Source organism: Electrophorus electricus, chromosome 6 (assembly GCF_041902795.1).
Source record: "Electrophorus electricus isolate QZ-2024a chromosome 6, ASM4190279v1, whole genome shotgun sequence".
Classification (NCBI taxonomy): domain Eukaryota; kingdom Metazoa; phylum Chordata; class Actinopteri; order Gymnotiformes; family Gymnotidae; genus Electrophorus; species Electrophorus electricus.
In genome coordinates this window covers 5,325,001-5,342,737 of record NC_137502.1, presented here as the reverse complement: position 1 = coordinate 5,342,737, position 17,737 = coordinate 5,325,001, and the positions used below count along the sequence as shown (strand labels likewise).

General features: G+C 49.6%; 1 protein-coding gene across 6 annotated transcripts in view; it reads left to right on the top strand.

The window, feature by feature from the left end:
* bcar1 (BCAR1 scaffold protein, Cas family member) overlaps positions 1 to 17,737 on the top strand; it is a 64,228-nt gene that overhangs the window by 8,101 nt on the left and 38,390 nt on the right. For 2 of the 6 annotated variants that reach the window (XM_081716684.1, XM_027003958.3), the window contains exon 2: positions 16,406 to 16,450. The exons of 3 other annotated variants lie outside the window; for them this stretch is intronic. In XM_081716684.1, coding sequence (XP_081572810.1) covers positions 16,406 to 16,450 — 45 coding nt within the window. Of the gene's footprint in view, positions 1 to 16,405; positions 16,451 to 16,665; positions 16,810 to 17,737 lie in introns of those variants that run through there. One more of the 6 variants, XM_027003962.3, reaches the window with a different exon arrangement.

Below are 17,737 nucleotides of genomic sequence, written 5' to 3'. Positions count from 1 at the left end.
GGCTCTTCCGCTCACCGCAGCGGTCAAACATATTAGAGACACTCTGGATCTCTCTGCAGTGGGCCTGATGGTGTGCCAGTGGATCATGCCGGGCTTTGTAGTGTAGCAGAGACTTCAGAGTGCAAGCTCTGATTGTGACATGGTTGTGTGTGTATGTTTGTGTGTGTGTGTGAGAGAGAGAAAGTGTGTGAGTGTAGTGAATGTCTCCGCTGAGCTGCTAATGAAATGCAGTGTTTTCTGGCCATTTCTTGGTCAGGCTGTGAACTCAGTGTAACCCATTCTATTGTTCCACTGTGCTGTAAATCTCTTCCTCTGCTGCGAGGCTGTTGATGACGTGTGTGTCTCTGTGTATGTGTATATGTGTGCGTGTGTGTCTGTGCATGTGCGTGTGTGTGTGTGATTGGCTGGATTTAGTCTGTGTGTGTACAGACGTTTGCATGCCTTGTTTGCATATTTTGTTTACTGATATGTGTAACAGAGAGGAGCAAGAGAGATTTTGTGTGTGTGTGTTTGTTTGTTAGTGTGTTGACATGTTTGGCTGACGTCTGGTATTGTGCTAAAATTTACCGTATATCCACATTGTGATGCAGCATGAAAGCAGGATCATATGTAAATGTGTGTAAGTGTGTTTGTGTGTATATGTGAGTTTGTGTTGGGGGGAGCTCAGCGTTTGAGAGATCCCGTGTGAACATACGTGTGTGATTGTGCTTCAGGGCCAGAGCCAAACCATGCTATCACAGCGGTGGTAAATCTCTGCAGTGAAGTATGCGGTGGCAGTGTTAACGGCACTCCATTGATTATTCCTGCTCCTCCTTTGATTGGGCTGCGTGTGTGAGGCATGGGGCCAGAGACGGTGGGCCAAGCATTCACTGCCTCACTTACCCCTGAAGTCACTAGTTGACTGGGTAGAGAGAGGGCAGGAGAGAGAGAGAGAGAGAGAGAGAGAGAGAGAGAGAGAGAAAAAGGGAGGCAGGTCATATGAGGATTGATCTTCATTTGAAATGCAGAGTGGCTTGGCAGGGAGGTAAGTGAGCAAGCAGGATGGTCATGTGAAGAGAAGGAATGGCGGGGAGAGAGAGAGAGAGAGAGAGAGAGCGCACAAGGAGTAGCAGACAGAAACATAAAGTGAAAGCTGGCTGAAAGGAGGCCGAGGTCAGGAGATGGAGAGAATGCAGGAAAACGTCAATAAAGAAGGAGCAGCGCTGAAACGAGATGGATCAGAGCAGGAGCGAGAGTAGCGAAGGAGAGGAAGACGAGATGGAGGCAGGACACAGCAGTGAAACGGCCCACCTGGAACGAGCGCTCTTGTGCCCAGCGTACTCTCACAGGTCCGTCTGTAGTGGTGATCTCCACTCTCCGAATGCCAGGAGCGATGGGAGATGAGCGAAGGAAGCACAGCAGGGGGAAACCCGGAAGACAGGACCTGAGAGGTGACGTGATGACTACAAGACGATGACGACCGGGACACGTGACTCCGCCTGCTGTCCAGGCTACGCTCTGTCAGTGGTCCCACCCATTGCCTCTGGAGAGATGGTGCCCTGGCATTGTTTGGCATCGCTACGTCACATCACACCACCTGCTAATCGTCCCCTCTGAATGAGAGCGGGGTTAGTAGTCCCTGCCTCTCATTGGCTCGTGAGCTGCCGTTCAAACACTGGAAGTCTGTATTGGCCTCTAGTCTGAGTGTGTGTGTGATCTTGAGTCTCTAATTTGAGAGTGAGTGTGTCTGAGTGTGAGTGAGTGTGTCTGAGTGTGGGACAAACGCACATTTGTGGAAGGGAGTGAATTAACGACCAGCCCTGTCTGCTGAAATGCTCTGTGGGCTTCAGGCATGACATTGTCTGCTCCTCTTTTAATGATCTGATGAGTGTGTCTTCATTAAGCCCTTAAGTGACTACAGCTCCTGTCCAATCAGCAGTGTGTGCCTGGGTAGGTGTGTGTGTGTGTGTGTGTGTGTGTGTGTGTGTGTGTGTGTGTGTGTGTAAGATATGGGGAAAGGTGTGTGTGTGTGTCCCCTTTACTTGTTGTTCATAATCTGGCTGTGGTAGGGTGAAGCGGTTGCACTTTGCGTTCACTGGTGTATGAAGCCCTGCTAATCCGTGTGAAGGTTAAGTGCATTACATTATAACTGCACCATGCATAATGTATGCACAGATCTGGCACAATTCAATTTCATAATTGATGGATTACAGCACATAAATGGAACATTCCAGACCTTTTTTTCCCCCCGTACAGTTAGCATGCCCGTTGTGATGGAGCTGAATGTTCCCGTTGAAGGCGGAGAGAGGTTTGTGCGGAAGACTTGTGTAATCGTTTTGATAAACGCTGAGGGAGCCATGCATAATTAATGTAATTTATTTCAACCTACGTGGGGATGGATGAGGTGGCCTCTGCTCGCCTTCCGTGATTCAGTATGACCTCCATCATCACCTAGACACACACACACACACACCTAACCACACACACACATGCGCCCACACACACACCCAACCACACACACACACACACATTGCTCTCTTGGAAATGTCTCATTCGGAACCTGTCATGGTTTTCCCTCTTGTTGACCTTTTCTATGATGGGAGGTATATGGAGGTGTGATTGGGAATTTAGAACATGAATGTGTGTGTGTGTATATGTGTTTATATATATATATATATATATATATATATATATATATATATATATATATATATATATATATATATATATATATATATCTGTGTGTGTGTGTGTGTGAGAATGAGAGCAACGGTGCATGGTAAAGTGCACTAAGCGAGGGAGAATGAGCTGGCAAGAGTCAGCCACAGTGGATGATCATGATTTGTGTCAAAGCTGGGAGAGATCGTTTCCCCCCTCTCGTGAGCACGAGCGGATTACCATCAGAGGTGAAGCTAACCCCACGCCTGGCTCGCCCGTCTTCTCCCGCCAGCGTGCCGACCTTTCCGGCGCTGCCCCTGGGCTTAAGCCAGCGGATATCGGAAGCATTATATGCGTTATTACAGCGGCTCCGTTTGGGAGCGCATCGATTTGGGGAGAGATGGGCTTTTTTATTCCCGTCCCGAGTTCTCAGCCTCCTCACAGTGGGAGGTGAGAGATTAGAGCCCAAACACTCACCCTCCACATTCCCAAATGTTTACCTCCCAGCGCACAGCGTGAAAGCCCTTCGCTCGACCGTTTCTGCCTGCATCCGCGCGCAGGCGCGCTTCCTCCCCCAGGGTGTCTGGGACACGCTGACTCTGCTCTTTTCCTCCTTCTTGACTGGGATGTGTGTGTATCTCATTAGGGAGCGTGTGCGAGAGGCCTGCTCCACAACTGTCTCCGTTGCTGTGTGCATGTGTGTTCGCAGTCTCGCGCATTTCCTCTTCGGCCCAGACGCGAGGCCGTATTTCACCCCGGTTGCCAACGCCAGAGCTTTTACGACGCGCCGTCACACATCCATAAAGGGAGAAGATGGCGAATTACTGTAAATTCAGGAGTAAACGGAGCAGAGCAAGCTCCAGCCCTGGAGAGGTCGTCCTTTAAAGTGCAGACGTCAGAGTCCCGGAGGCAAAAAAAACAAACCAAGAATGCAGAAGGCATGGTTTTAGGCAGCTGACAGCACAGAAGGAATCCATCTTCCGTGTTGCCCACTGCAATCTGGGTCAGGGAGACTAGATACGGCTTTCCATGGTTTTTCAGTGGATGATTACATGGATACCTTGAAAACAGGTAGAAGATGTCGTAATAAGCATGTCTGAATAACAAAGTGTGTATGAGGCCACATGTGGCATTGTGCTGCTCTGTCAAGTTTCAGGTTTCAAGCTTCAGCACATGTTCCCCCTGCTTGGCCAGCAGCACATGGTGCATGGAAACTACTGTGTTCCACTGCAGCACTGCAATTACAGGCTTCATTTGAAAGCACCACTTAAAGAACTCTGTAATTCAGAGACAATTCGATTCTACAGGGTCGCAGGTCACTGGTTCTGCGCGCAGCAGCATGCAGTACAGCAGCATGCAAACATCTCGTGAATTAAAAAATGGACCAGCCCCTTTATGCATGAGGTGGTCAAAGCCCGATCCGTACCTCGAGTACTTCGACCCTCAAGTACGGCTCGGCTTGAAATACCTTCAGGTCTCATGGACGAGAAGCATTGAGACTATTTTCTGTCCTGCTCCAAGATGGTGGAATGAACTCCCACTTGCTGTCTAGACGGCAGAGTCCCTTGCAGTCTTCAAACGCAGACTGAAGACCCATCTATTTACAGAATATTTAAAGGACAACTGACACTGCTCCCTTATTGACTGACTAATTTAGTACTTATTGTAGGGTACTGTTTATGTTGTTTAACAAACTCTAGCACTTATTGTTTATAGCACTTATCATTGTTTAAGATAGACCTGATGTATTTTGCTCTTCTAGGTATCAGCATTCATGCCTGTATTCTACAGTATTCTAGTTCATTGGTATGTTTGATTCTAACCTACTGTACTAAGATATTCTATGAGTAAATGACAAAGCACTTTTGTAAGTCGCTCTGGATAAGAGCGTCTGCTAAATGCCGTAAATGTAAATGTAAATTACCCCCTGCTCCTTCTCTCCTCTCCTCAGTGAGACTTTGCGTTTGCCGTTCAGGGAGTTGAGCTGCATGGATGATGGCTTCTGGCGTATGAAGCTTAGCTTCTCTCAGGCATGGGGTTTTTTTTTTTGGTTTTTTTTTGTGGTCTTTGTCATTATTGATCCAATAATCGGTAAAAACTGATCCAGGAACAGTAGTTCTGTAATGAGATTCATTGGGAGCCTGGCGGCCGGGATTGCAGCTGAAGGTTATGCCGTTTAGACTGGGTCGGGCTAGACGGAACCAGCGCTAGCCAAAAGGAGTCGGCAAGTCGAGTGCAAGTGCTTGAGCAGTGGGGAAGGATCCGTTTATCCGTGGCACAGAGGGATTGGCCTTGACACGCGGCGTGTGCGTGTGCATTGGATTTGATGGGCAAATGCCAGTCGGACCTGCTTAGGGAGCGTTGAGGCCGGGCATCAGTCTCGGCCCGGCACCCCCCTCGCCAAGCGTGTCATCTGTCCGCCCACCATCTTCGGCGCCAGAGCCGAATTGGACGTGAACCGAGAGGGCAAGCAATTTGCTGCTCGTTCACGGAGCGTTTGCCATTTTATGGGGAAGAAGAGGAGAGGCTCGTGAGGTGGGGCTTTAGAGAGGATGGACGAGGGAAAGATGGAAAGATGGAGAGAAGATGGGAGAGGAAGCGAGGATCCATAAGGAGGGAAGGTGGACAGGGATAAGCAGAGTGGGTCAAGCGCAAAATGTGTGTGTGTGTGTGTGTGTGTGTGTGTGTGTGTGTGTGTGTGTGTGTGTGTGTGTGTGTGTGTGTGTGAATCTTGTTGATGTGCACCTCCATGTCTGCAATGCACGTCTTGCTGCTTTTCCAGCATTCCACACACTTAAATTCCCTTCAGCAGACTATGCAAGGGGACAAACAAGCTCGTTGCTCAAATTTCAGATTTCAGCTTCGCACTCTTAAAACTACAAAAACAGAGCTGCAAATCAGCCCCTGGCGAGCGTTTCCACGGCGTTAGCACTGCGTGGCCGGAAGGCTTTCTGGGCTTCGCTGAGAGGTTGGCAAGCGGTTCTGCAGACTCCTGGACCGCCACACAGGAATGCAGCCCCTCTCTCTCTCTCTTTCTCTCTCTCTCTCTCTTTCTGTCTGTCCAAGTCTGAGCCCAGCAGCTCGGCCCCTCCACGGGCGCTGGGAGCTGGAGCAGCCGACCCGGCCCATATTTCGCACAGCCCAGCGGTGGAGTGAGCCCCTCCCATGGCACCAGGCTGCACGTTACACACTCAGCAGAGCTCCAGGCTTCAGAGGAACATGCATACAAAGACCCAGAAGCCTTTCTCCGGATACTCCCTTTATCTGCAATCCCCTGTAATAGATGTGAGGAAGAGGAATGTTGAAATGGCAGAGGCTGTAGAGGGACAGCCTGGCCACTCAGACAGAGGCCAAGTGACGGTTACGATGGACCGGGGATAGGAGAACCATGCTCCCCACCCAACCGGCCTCATTTTGGAGGACGTCATCTGCACAGTGTTTATGGTAACGGAGGTGTTATGGCACGGAGCAGGGATGCAAGTCTGCTTAACTTTGGCTTTCAGCAAATGCCTTTCTGAGCCACTAAGGCTCGCCTCAGCTGTGGCCTTGGGAGAGGTCCACACACACACACACACACACACACACACGAATAGAATGCATCACTATGATACATCCACTAAAGCTAGCCCCTATATACGTTTACATATATAGTATGTGATGAGCCTTGTTTTATTTCTGGACACACTTTAAAGACTGTCATTGTCTCCCACTGTAAGGTCTTATGTTGCACAGGTATTCAAGCTGTTTATAGTGCTCAGTGACCTCTGTAACCTTGTTTTTTTTTTTAGTGAGGTAGAATGACTCAGATTACTGGTTTAAACAAATCCTGTGACACCTGAAAACCATTCATCATTTGGAAGTTGCTAATGACAGAGTATCTGACCTTTATCTCAAACACACACACACACACACACACACACACAATGTGTTTCACAGTCCAGGAGCTGGGCTCCCTCAGAGTGGAAAGCTGGCTTCCTCCTTCCCACTCCCCTTCCGAAAGCTTCGGGGGAGAAATGTGCGGAAATGAAACGGATGGATATCAGTCTCTGCCGGGCTCAAGGGCAGAGAGGCTCCGCCTCCCTCTCTCCCTCTCTCCCTCTCCTCTTCAGTGACGGATTTAGTCCCTTGAGCGGCGCTCAGGAATGGGGCGATGCCGCACGTTTGCTGTGAATCACCTCTGATTCCTGTTGAACGTCGGCGTCTCACGCGCGCTCTCATCGCACGCTCCTCTGCACTCTCTTTGACGCTGCGACATCTGTAAAAGTCGGTTCGAAATTGTCGAAATGCGTGACGCCACACGCCGCTCTACCCAGAGGGCAGTGGGACTCTTGGCGGACCCGCTCTCTGTCTTCCTTGGGGACCGGGCGCCGCCTCATCCGTCTTCGTGTGCTTGCCCGTTCAGGGCGGGGCCTCTGATGGGGTGTGTCCTATGGGGTTCGGGGATGCCCTCTTGTCTCCTCATTAACACCTTTTGTGACGGCCGGTCGGCGTGGCGAGCGGTGGCAGATTGATGAAGCGTGCGAGTGAATGATGTGTGTGCACACAGCTGCGCGCACACACGCACATGCACGCACGCTTAGCTCTAGCTGTTGACGCGTTGATGGGAACTGAACAGGCACCAGCTGGGAGAGCGATTGTTCTGACTTCCTGCATTGTTCCTCTTCCTACACGCTGATGTTGGCTTTTTCTCACTGCAGGAGTGCATCTGCACATGTTTGAGAAGATGGGGACTGTAAATATTTATAAACAGTGGAAGAGGCAGTGGGCCTGTGTGTGTGTATGTGTGTGTGTGTGTATATGTGTGTGTTTGTGTGTGTATGTGTGTGTGTGTGAGAGAGAGATTGCTGATGTTTAAATGGTGCAGAAGCATTCAAAGAAACTGTGCAAAATGAGGAAATCTTGTCCTCATATATAAGTGACTGTGTGCCTGTTTTAATGTGTTTAGCTTTGCTAAGCTGTTTTCCTGACCAGCATAACACTGACTGCCAGCTCCATCGATCCTGGTTTCACGTTACAGCATCGCAAACGCTGCAGCCGAACGCCACAAGAGCAGCTCGTGGCGATCCGGCCCCCCCTCTGGCTGCTGGATCTTATCCGCAGTTCTCCCATGAGGATCTCGTTGATCCAGAGGCTCCGGTGCAGATCCAGCGGGGAAACGTTCGGCTCATCCGACACCAGCGTCCTCGTCCCGCGCGGGCAGATGCAGTGCTGAGCAACTGTGCCATGCGCACGCACACTCACTCCTGTCTGGCACACGCACTCCTGTTCGGCACACGCACACACTCCTCTTCAGCAAAATCCCAGGCAGCAGTCCGGTTGGAGACATTGAAGCTCTTCTCACCAGCCAGTTCTCGGAGTTTTCCAGTGATGCCCTGGTTTTAGGTTTGGATATTTGGATATTTAGGTTTATCATCATGTAAAGTAAATTTCTTTCATAATATGTTGAGCCATTGGACATAGTGATGTTAATGGGGACTTTCTGATGAAATGTCTTAATATGGCATTTATATTAAATTGAGACTTGCTATCACCGTCACTTTGATGACACATTTTGCCTCAATTGGCTTCATTGTCCTGTCCAATCTCGTGGCGTGGCTTTGGCATTTCTAAAGCCTCTGAGCACCGCTGCTTGTACTTGTGTGGGTGAAGGAGTGATAAAGTGTGCTGCTCAGAGCAGCTACAGAGGAAACTTAAGCTCCGTGCTGGGTGATTTGTTATTTCTCTTATCTCCTTCGATCTCGTAGCGATAGGGCCGAGGCACACGGAGCATGCTAACTGCGCCCTGCTCAGGAAATGGGCCTTTCTTTGTCCAGACTGTGCAACGTAGACACAGAGCTCTCAGTGCATGACAGAGCCAGTGCAGAGAGTGTGCATGAATGCGAGCTTATGTATGAATGCAAGTTTAAATTTGCGTTTGTGTGCATGCATAGTGTGTGTGCATGTGTGCGCGTGTGTGTGTGTGTAGGAGCACTCGTTAGACAAACACAGGAATGTTAATCACATGCAGCTTAATGGGTAGTGTGTGGAATGAGGGCATTGACCTGTTGACTGCACACCATCTAGTCAGAGAGAAAAAAGAAAAATGAGTTAAATTAAAAGACAGAGAGAAACATAGCTGACTTACAGCAGTGTGGTAGAGTCGAGCAGCAGACTGAGAACAATAAAAGCATTAGCTGCAGTTATTGTTTTGGCAACAATACAGTGAAAACGTGATCGGTGCGTCTGGCACACGCGCTGTACACCACTGCTGAAGCTACTATACTACAATACTGTCATAGCCAAGGTCCAGAAGACATCACTGGAGCTTTCTATAAAATACAGTTAGATGGAATTGTGACCACTAAAAACTGGACCAGAGGCTAAATGTGTCCAGGTTTGGACATGATAATAAAGAGGCAATAACAGATGTTATTTGCAGTGTGCCTCCCACTGGGAAAAGGTTTTAAAAAGGTAAGGAGTCACCTGAAAGATCTCAGAGAGGACAGAGCACTGTCTCAGTGGACCCGCCCACTGTCTCGCCCTGTCTCGCCCTGTCTCGTCCTGTCTCGTCTCCTTGTCCCTTCCACTCATGGCCAGTCAACATGTGTTCTTGCCATCTGGAAAAGGGATCAGATGAAGACATAAGTGATGCTCACATGAACATGTCTCTGTTGATGAGGGTGAAACCTTGGAGGAAGAATGACTTTTTACCAAAGAGGGAAGCTGTGTGTGTGCGTGCACGTGTGCGTGCATGTGCGTGCGTGCGCATGCGCGCGTGTGCGTGTGCGTGCATGCGCGTGCGTGCATGCGTGCGCGCGTGTGCGCGCGCGTGTGTGTGTGTGTGTGTGTGTGTGTGTGTGTGTGTATTTGTGAGTGTGTGTATGTAAGCATCCCACACAACCTTGTAAATCCATTATATTAAAATAGGTCATTTATTTAGAAGACTGTCTTCTCCAGACCTATCCTCTCCAGAGTGGGGATTTAGCCTATGCTAGCACTCTGATCCTCCACACTAAAGCTTTAAACCCTCACTCACATGCCTGTGGTGACATTTCCGTCTAGGCAGGTATGTTTCTCACCCATTTTTCCCCTCATCTTTTTCGACGTCTGTCATGCTCTGTCACTGGTACAGATGAAGCTATGACAGCTGCTGCTGTAATGAGAGAGTTGATTGGTTTTCATGTGATTGCACTCATATCACCACATACGCTGTTTTTCTTTGCTCTTTCTCGAGTGTCCTTGAGACAGAGCCATGGGATTGGTGCAGCCATGTGCTCCGATTGGCTCGGATTTGCTCATTGGTTCAGTGTGTTTATATGGAGTATAAGATTGATGTCTCTTAGACTGATGTCTGGGTTTCCTGGCTTCAGTGACCAGTCTGGGCAAATTGGCTGAAGTGCAGTTCTCTCCTCCTCTGTTTCGTTCTCCATTTCTTGCTCTCTCTCCATGTCCCTCTCTCTTACCCTCTCTCTCACCCTCTCTCTCACCCTCTCTTACCCTCTCTCTCCATGTCCCTCTCTCTTACCCTCTCTCTCCTGCCTGTTAAGGTGTCCTCATCTGTCCATCATGCTATCGCAGTAAGGATGTGGATGGCTCAGCCCTAGGGTGTTATACCAGTGCCAAATCACACACACACGCACGCACACACACACACACACACACACACACAAACACACACGCACACACACACACATACACACACGCACACACACACAAACACACAAACACACACACACGCACGCACACACACACACACACACACACACACACAAACACAGCCCAGCATGAGGTGGGCACCCTATAGGGATGTGGTTTCCATAGTCACCTGAATGTCTCTGCCAGCAAAGCCACTGATGGTGCTGGCAATGACACCATGGAAACAGATGAAGGGTGAAGTTTTCAAATAAATCATGTTGCTATTGTATAAACTATATTCATTCACTGTGCAACAGCAAGGCAGAATTTAACAGCAAATGCTTAAATAATTAACATTATAAAACAGAACAGTAAAGGCATCAGCGATGAAAGATTCCGGGAAATGTTTAAATGTGGAATGCTCTGATATTCCAAAAAAAAAAAGTGTTCTCAACACCTTTCCAGACGTTTTACGTTGTTCCAAACTTTCTTTGTGGCAACGAGAAAGGGAACGCTCGTGCCCAGGTAGTGCAGGGAGTCCTTAACGAGCCTGGGCTTACACTGGGAATGTGGATTCACGGACTGATGAATGTATCATGAGCGTTGGACCATAACTCGCTCTGACTGTCCGAGGCTGACAGGAATGAGAAGGAAAACAGACAAGCGGACGGGTGGAGAGAGGGAGAGAAGGATGTGGATGTGTGTTCCACTGTTTTATGAATGCTTTTTCTATGTCCTCTGTCTTAGACTCTAGGCAAATACAATGATCTTGGTGTGTGTGTGTGTGTGTGTTTGATCATAAACATGCACGTTGTTTTCCTCTGTGTATATCATTATGACAAAGCTAATTAGACCTATACAAGTGAGGGGAAGACAGGTGTGCGTATAAATTCTTCCCTTCTTGATTGATTGAAGTTTATGTCAGAATAAAGCCATGATGTCATATAAGCTAAAGCCTCAGCAAGCATGTGATCACAATTAGCTGAGAAGCATTTACCCAACACTCTACTAACACTCTGCCTGCTAACGCCTTGGTTACCTGTACGCTGTAATCCCTGTAAAAACCGTCAACTTTGTTTGGCTCTTCCGCCGGCTGGCTGAGCGCGCAGTCACGCCGGGATCCGGCCACGTCGCGCGCGGCCCACGCAGCTCCAGAACGGCGCTGGCCTTGACGCTGCGGGGAGCAGACGCACTGCGACAGGCGTGGACAAACACGGGAAGAGAGTCGAGACCGAGCGCGTGAGCAGAAGGACCGTCGGGTGAAGGGCACGTCATGGTGGTCAGACGCCTCGCTGCTTCCGGCTTTGCGTTTGAGTTGTCAGTGTTTTTGAGCTGTCAGTCTGCACGGAGCGGCCCGTCTGCTCAGAGGTGGTCCGGACGTCGTCGGAAAGCGCAGCCTGAAACACGACCCCCCCAAAGTTGCACATGCGCACACTCCCCCCCACACACACACACACACTCCCACTCCTCCCTCTCAGCTGGGTGACGGGTGATTGGCAGTGGGCTTAGCGAGTCCAGGCCAGTGCCGGCTCTAAGCTGGCAGGGACACCATCCCTGGGGCACACACGGCTGCTCCCACCCCCTCTCTCTGCTCTGTCAGACGCCGTTGACGCACCTTCTCCTGGGTTCTGTGTGGCCGTTGAGGATAAAGACGCTGTCATCTCTAGATCTTCCGAGGAACGGCTGCGCAGAGTAATGACTTTGTCATTTAATATAGAGGTAATACATAGAAAGGGAAGGAATTCATTTGTTGTCTCTGTGGAGTTTAACACGAGGCCTGCTTGTGCACGGTCACTTGGCTCTACGGCGTGGGTGACTGCGTGAACGACCCAACCCAGTCCATCCTGCAAAGCACGCTTAATGGATGTGTATCAGTGTCTGAGTGTAGTGCTCTCCTCTGCCTGCTATGTGCGTTGCTCTGCGTTACCATCGTGATATTCCCGAGTGCAGTGCTCTTTGTTTGCGTTGTGATATTGCTGTAGGATGAATGGATTAGTTTTTAGGATTAGTTTTGCGGATGGGCAGTCGGACTCCCGCCCGTGCACTGTTCTGCAGGAGCGGGCCGGTCGGCGGAGGCCTGTTCCTCCGAGCCGTGCACACACACACACACACACACACACACACACACACACACACATACACATACATACACATGTAGTGTTCAGAGGCTCAGTGTAGAGTTGTTATTAGTGTGCTGGCCATGGAAGTAGGCCTGCGTTTTTCATTAGCCTACTCCACTTCTGCAGGAGTAAAAACAGCTCAGCCCTCTGCCTGCCTGCTCTCCAGGGAAACACTGCCCCCGCCTGCTGCCACTGTGTCCCCGCCTGCCGCCGCTCTGCCTCTGCCTTCCGCCTCTCTGCCTCTGCCTTCCGCCACTCTGCCCTGCCTGATGCCGCTCTGCCCTGCCCGATGCCGCTCTGCCCCGTACTGTTGTCGCTCTGCCCTGCCCGATGCCGCTCTGCCCCGGACGGATGCCGCTCTTCCCTGCCCGATGCCGCTCTGCCCCGGGCTGATGCCGCTCTCCCTGCCCGATGCCACTCTTCCCTGCCCGATGCCACTCTTCCCTGCCCGATGCCGCTCTGCCCCGGACTGATGCCGCTCAGCCCCTGCCTTACCAAGCTGTGTGATGCTCATTCGAGCTGATGCGTGTGGGTGTGTGCTGTTTTCCCCATGTACATGGATGACATTAGTGTGCATTTTGTTTGTGTGTGTACTACACTTCTGAGGCCTTTAAGCTTTATTTGTATGTGTGTGTGTCTGTTTGTATATACACACACACAGTGAGTAGTTGATTCGTGGATGCATCACTACTTCATACACTGTACAGCCATACATCTGTCTGGATATGGACATCCCACAAGATCTTTACTTTGCTTGCCTTCACCACTGTCTGTGTTCCTTCCATTTGGACTTTGGGGTGCATACGTTCCTGTTTGTGACCCCTGACACTAGCTTGTGCCTCTTGCACCCTGCCTACCCGGTGTTGGATAGTCTCACCAGCTCCTATGCCTGGTCTGCATCTCCATCTTGTTGGTGGTACATTCTCTCGAGGAACTCCTGCTGCCATGGCACCTCCTCTGTTTCCATGGGGACCACGTCCCCCATCTGAAACAGGCACTCCCTCATGAGCTCATCCTTGGAGGTCATGGCTTGGATGTATTTGTGTTTGCTTCATGTAAGCAGTAGATCTTATGTGGTGTAGGCCCCTCCCCCCTTTCCTGACGGCCGGCGTACTGCTTTAGGGTGCTGGACCGTGGGTGGAGTGCCCCAAGTGCTGTGAGGAGGTTTGTGGTCTTGACGTTGGCAGCTTCCACTTCATCTCTTGGCCAGCTTATTGAGACTGCTAGGTGTATCCTGATGGGAAAGGCATGTCAGTGTGCGAGTTAGCAGCTGTATTCTTGTGTTCATCCTTTGGATGTTGCTGTTCTTGTTTATGCCTCATGGTTCCCATGTGATTGGTGAATACTCAGGTCTATATATCAAATCAAATCAAATCAAGTGTGTGTGTGTGTGTGTGTGTGTGTGTGTGTCCCACTGTACGTATTGGATATGTTACCCCTCCTCCCACATCTCCTGCGCTGCTCTAGGCTGGGCTCTAGGCTGGGCTCTAGGCTGGGCTCTAGGCTGGGCTCTAGGCTGGGCTCTAGGCTGGGCACTAAGCTGGGCACTAGGCTGGGCACTAGGCTAGGCACTAGGCTGGGCACTAGGCTGGGCACTAGGCTGGGTACTAGGCTAGGCACTAGGCTGGGTACTAGGCTAGGCACTAGGCTGGGCTCTAGGCTGGGCTCAGTGTGTTTGCTGACCAGCTTAGGAGCATGAACAGTGTTTATTGAGAACATTACCTATCGGGCTCCTCTCAAGAGTGCTTTCACATGAGCTTGCTTTGCCCTGCTAAACCATTATCATTCACAAACGGCAGGCCTAATAAGAGAGAAAAGTCTGTGTGTGTGTGTGTGTGGGCGTGTGTGATAGGGTGAGTGATGAGCAGGGTCAGAGGTGAGAGGACTACAGGCTCAGACCTGCTCTGAGTGTGAGCCACACTGACACGTGGCAGTGCAACAGGGGCACGCCAGTATTCTCCTCACCCCACCGCTTCCCTTCAAACTCACAGCTTGGTCTCCAAGGCAACCCCTGCTGTTCCTCCAGCTAGTGAGTGTGGAGTTGTGCATGTCTGTATAAACATGGCCCTTCAACGTACTTCTGACACGCCCACTACCGCTCTGCGTCTTGAGGTGCGTCGTATATTGGTTCCCTCGTTTCTGTGTATGCCTTTGGCTCTAAATGAAGTGAAACTGTATCTTGTTGGTGCCATCTCTCCCCCTTTGAACTTTTCTTTTTTTACCCCCTGTCTTTTCTTCTCTTTCTTCATCTTCTGCGCCTGGTGTCTGGTGACGCTTGTCTCAGAACTCAGCACAGGCGTGACGCACACCACCAATGAATAAGAGCAGCCTTGGGCTGATGACATCATCCACGGGATGGAGCCGAAGGCTGTGTGTGTGTGTGTGTGTGTGTCACTTGAGACTTGCTATTTCAGCCCTTAGGCTCTAGACAGTATTATGAAAGTGTTTTCGTCTGTGTGTGTGTGTGTGTGTGTGTGTGTGTGTGTGTGTGTGTTAGTGAGAGGAGTGAAAAAATGGAGGTATTATGTGATTAAACAAAAATGGGGAAAGTATTGTGAGGGTTTATTTTGAGCTTTTTCCCCCTCCCGGCCCCGATGCCTGGTTTGGAAAAGCTTGCATGTATCAAATAAAAATCAGTCATTTTCTTCGAGTGAGTCTAAGCACCAGAGAGGTCTGACCAGGCTGCATTTAGTCCACTCAGTCAAGCCTTCGTATGGAATTCACGGTGAAAGTTACTAATTCTGTTCACTTCCATGATGATATTAAACTGGATTCAGACTTAATTATGCACCTCAGGGTGAGTGAAATAGACATGTCCTCCTCATTCTGTTGCCAGGGGCAGTAGATTTTTTTATATGTACTAGGGGATTGAAGGAGAGATTAGATATACACAGTGGCTCACATTACTATAACTATACATTACAAATGCTTATAGCAAAATGGAATATTTTCCATTGAATGAATGTGAGTGTGAGTGGCCCCTGCCACAGCGTAATGTGTAAACCTGTTGACTCGATTGGAAAGGCATCCTGAAGAAAAGTATCATGGGCCAGAGCTTAATATCAGCACTGCCTTGAGTATGATGCCATAGGAGCGATCTAATTAATGTGACAGATAAGAGGTGAGGATATGTCTGATTTCTGTCTGTCTCTCTGTCTGTGTCTGTGTGTGAGTGTGTGTGAGCGAGAGTGGATGTGCTATAATCTCTGAATACTCAAACAAATCACTGTCTGGAACAACATAGCCTGAAAACATTTCTCTGTAATAGATGTAAAAAAAATGTGCACTAAGGAGAGAGAGAGAGTGAGAGCGAGAGAGAGAGAGAGACAGAGAAAGAGAGAATCTACAGCTGTGTAAACACCAGGTTTGACTCCTGCTTTACCTGTGTGGACAGAAGCCTGCTTGGATCCTGTCCCTGTTTCCACGACTACCAGATCAAAGAACATTGTGCACACAACACACGTGTATTTATGCAACATGTGTTGCATGATAATCTATAGCGGTAGCATGTACTTTCTGTCCAGCGTGGTGTGGGTGGCGAGCGTGAGGCACGGAGCGAGGCCAGGCTGTGCTGAGGGCGTTGGAAACGCCCTGCAGTGGGGCAAAGGTCAGCACGAGGCTGCGTGTTGTGAAAGCAATGCAGGACGCAACAGGTCAGGAATGCAGCGAGGTGAACGCCGTGCGTTCGTCCTCACATAAACGTCTTCCTGAGCGCATTCTCTTTACGGCAGATCACATTTTTAACCAGGAGTTAAAGAGTTCGGCGGTGGCAGAATTGTGTATGCGGGCGTGTGCGCTTGTCCAGCACGCTCCATTTCTCCAACGAGGAGGAGAGGAAAAAGACTCATACGGCCGCACACGTGTAGACGCCCAGTCCTGGTAACTGTACCTGCGTGAAAAGGGAGCCTCAGGATATGTCTGCAGACTGCAGTTGGCAGCTTTTGCACTGTCTTGGATGTCAGGAGCAGGCGTTTAGGTCCACGGGAGACTGATGAACAAGCTTTTCACCTCTGCTGCACCCTTCCTCCCTTCAGGTGTTCTGTAAAATGTTCCACTGCCTGCAGGGGGCGCCGGCTGAGGTAGGTACAGCATGCGAAAGTGAGACGAAGAGAGCTCGCTCCCTCTATCCTAACATCGGAGCGTTTGGAGACTGACTGGATTTGGCCTGTGCTGGATTTAACAGTTTTACTCAGCTTGGGCATGGCATGTAAGGAACTGAAATTCTGGTTCTATGGGAAGTCTGGAGTAGGTGTGCATTTTACATGCTGTGCTGTTTATCTACCCAGAATTCTCTTTTTCAGATCTCTTTCCCTTAACTCCCTCGCTCCCACTCCAGTCTGTGTTCAGTTGTATCTATAACCGTCGTGCAGATTATACACTGACATCAGGGGGGTCAACTTTTCCCCAAGGAAATGTATTGTAATATTTACAATTACAGGTAAGATGGATACGCATTGTTTCGACCCCTCTGAACTGTTGTTTTTACCTCTTTTGGTGGGAGGGGGGCGGGTCCATGGAGGGTCAGACACTCCCCCCCCGTTATTCGAACTGTGTCTCCTGTGACTGTGAAGACACACACACACACACTGTAAATGAAGATGAAATTAGCAGCCCATTAGTGAAAGCATTCTAAGATCTTTAAACTGATCCTCTGCTTCAATGCAGTTTTAATGGGATCACATGCTGCTTGCTGTGTGTGCGTGCGCACGTGTGTGTGTGTGTGTGTGTGTGTGTGTGTGTGTGTGTGAGTGTGTGTGTGTGACCGAGAGAGATAATGGCGAGATTATGAAGACCATTTACCAAGTGGTAAAGGTACACAAACATCAAGATTATCCACAGTTTTGTGCTTGCGAGTGTAGACGTGGGTATGTGTACAATATATAAATAATGAATGAATGTCATATCAGCTATTTTATTACTTAACATAGATTCTTACTGCTTACTGCTCTCTAAAATGGCATAATTTGAGCTCATATACCCACACCAGCCTTTAACCCATAATACCTCATTCTCTGGTATGGGTCTGAAAAGAAGTACTTTGATAGACCAGTCAAATGATAGAAGCGCCCCCTGCTGGCTGGTGAAAGCATGCTGTCTAATCTCTCCTGCTCCCATTGGGAACCCGAGCCAGCAACAGCATTCATTTCACCAGTGGATAAGCGCGGCTCCAAACGGGCCCAGGTAGCATCAAACAGGTGCGTTTGACCTTACACCTTTGTAACCATTTAGCAGCTTAATTGCTTCTTAAGTTTAAATGGGAGCTTTCCTGTGCTAAGCTGGTGTCCAGTGACGATGCATGGAGGCTGTACCACAGAACGGCTTGTCTGTTCCTCCATTTACCTGAGGCCAACTTATCGTGACAGGCT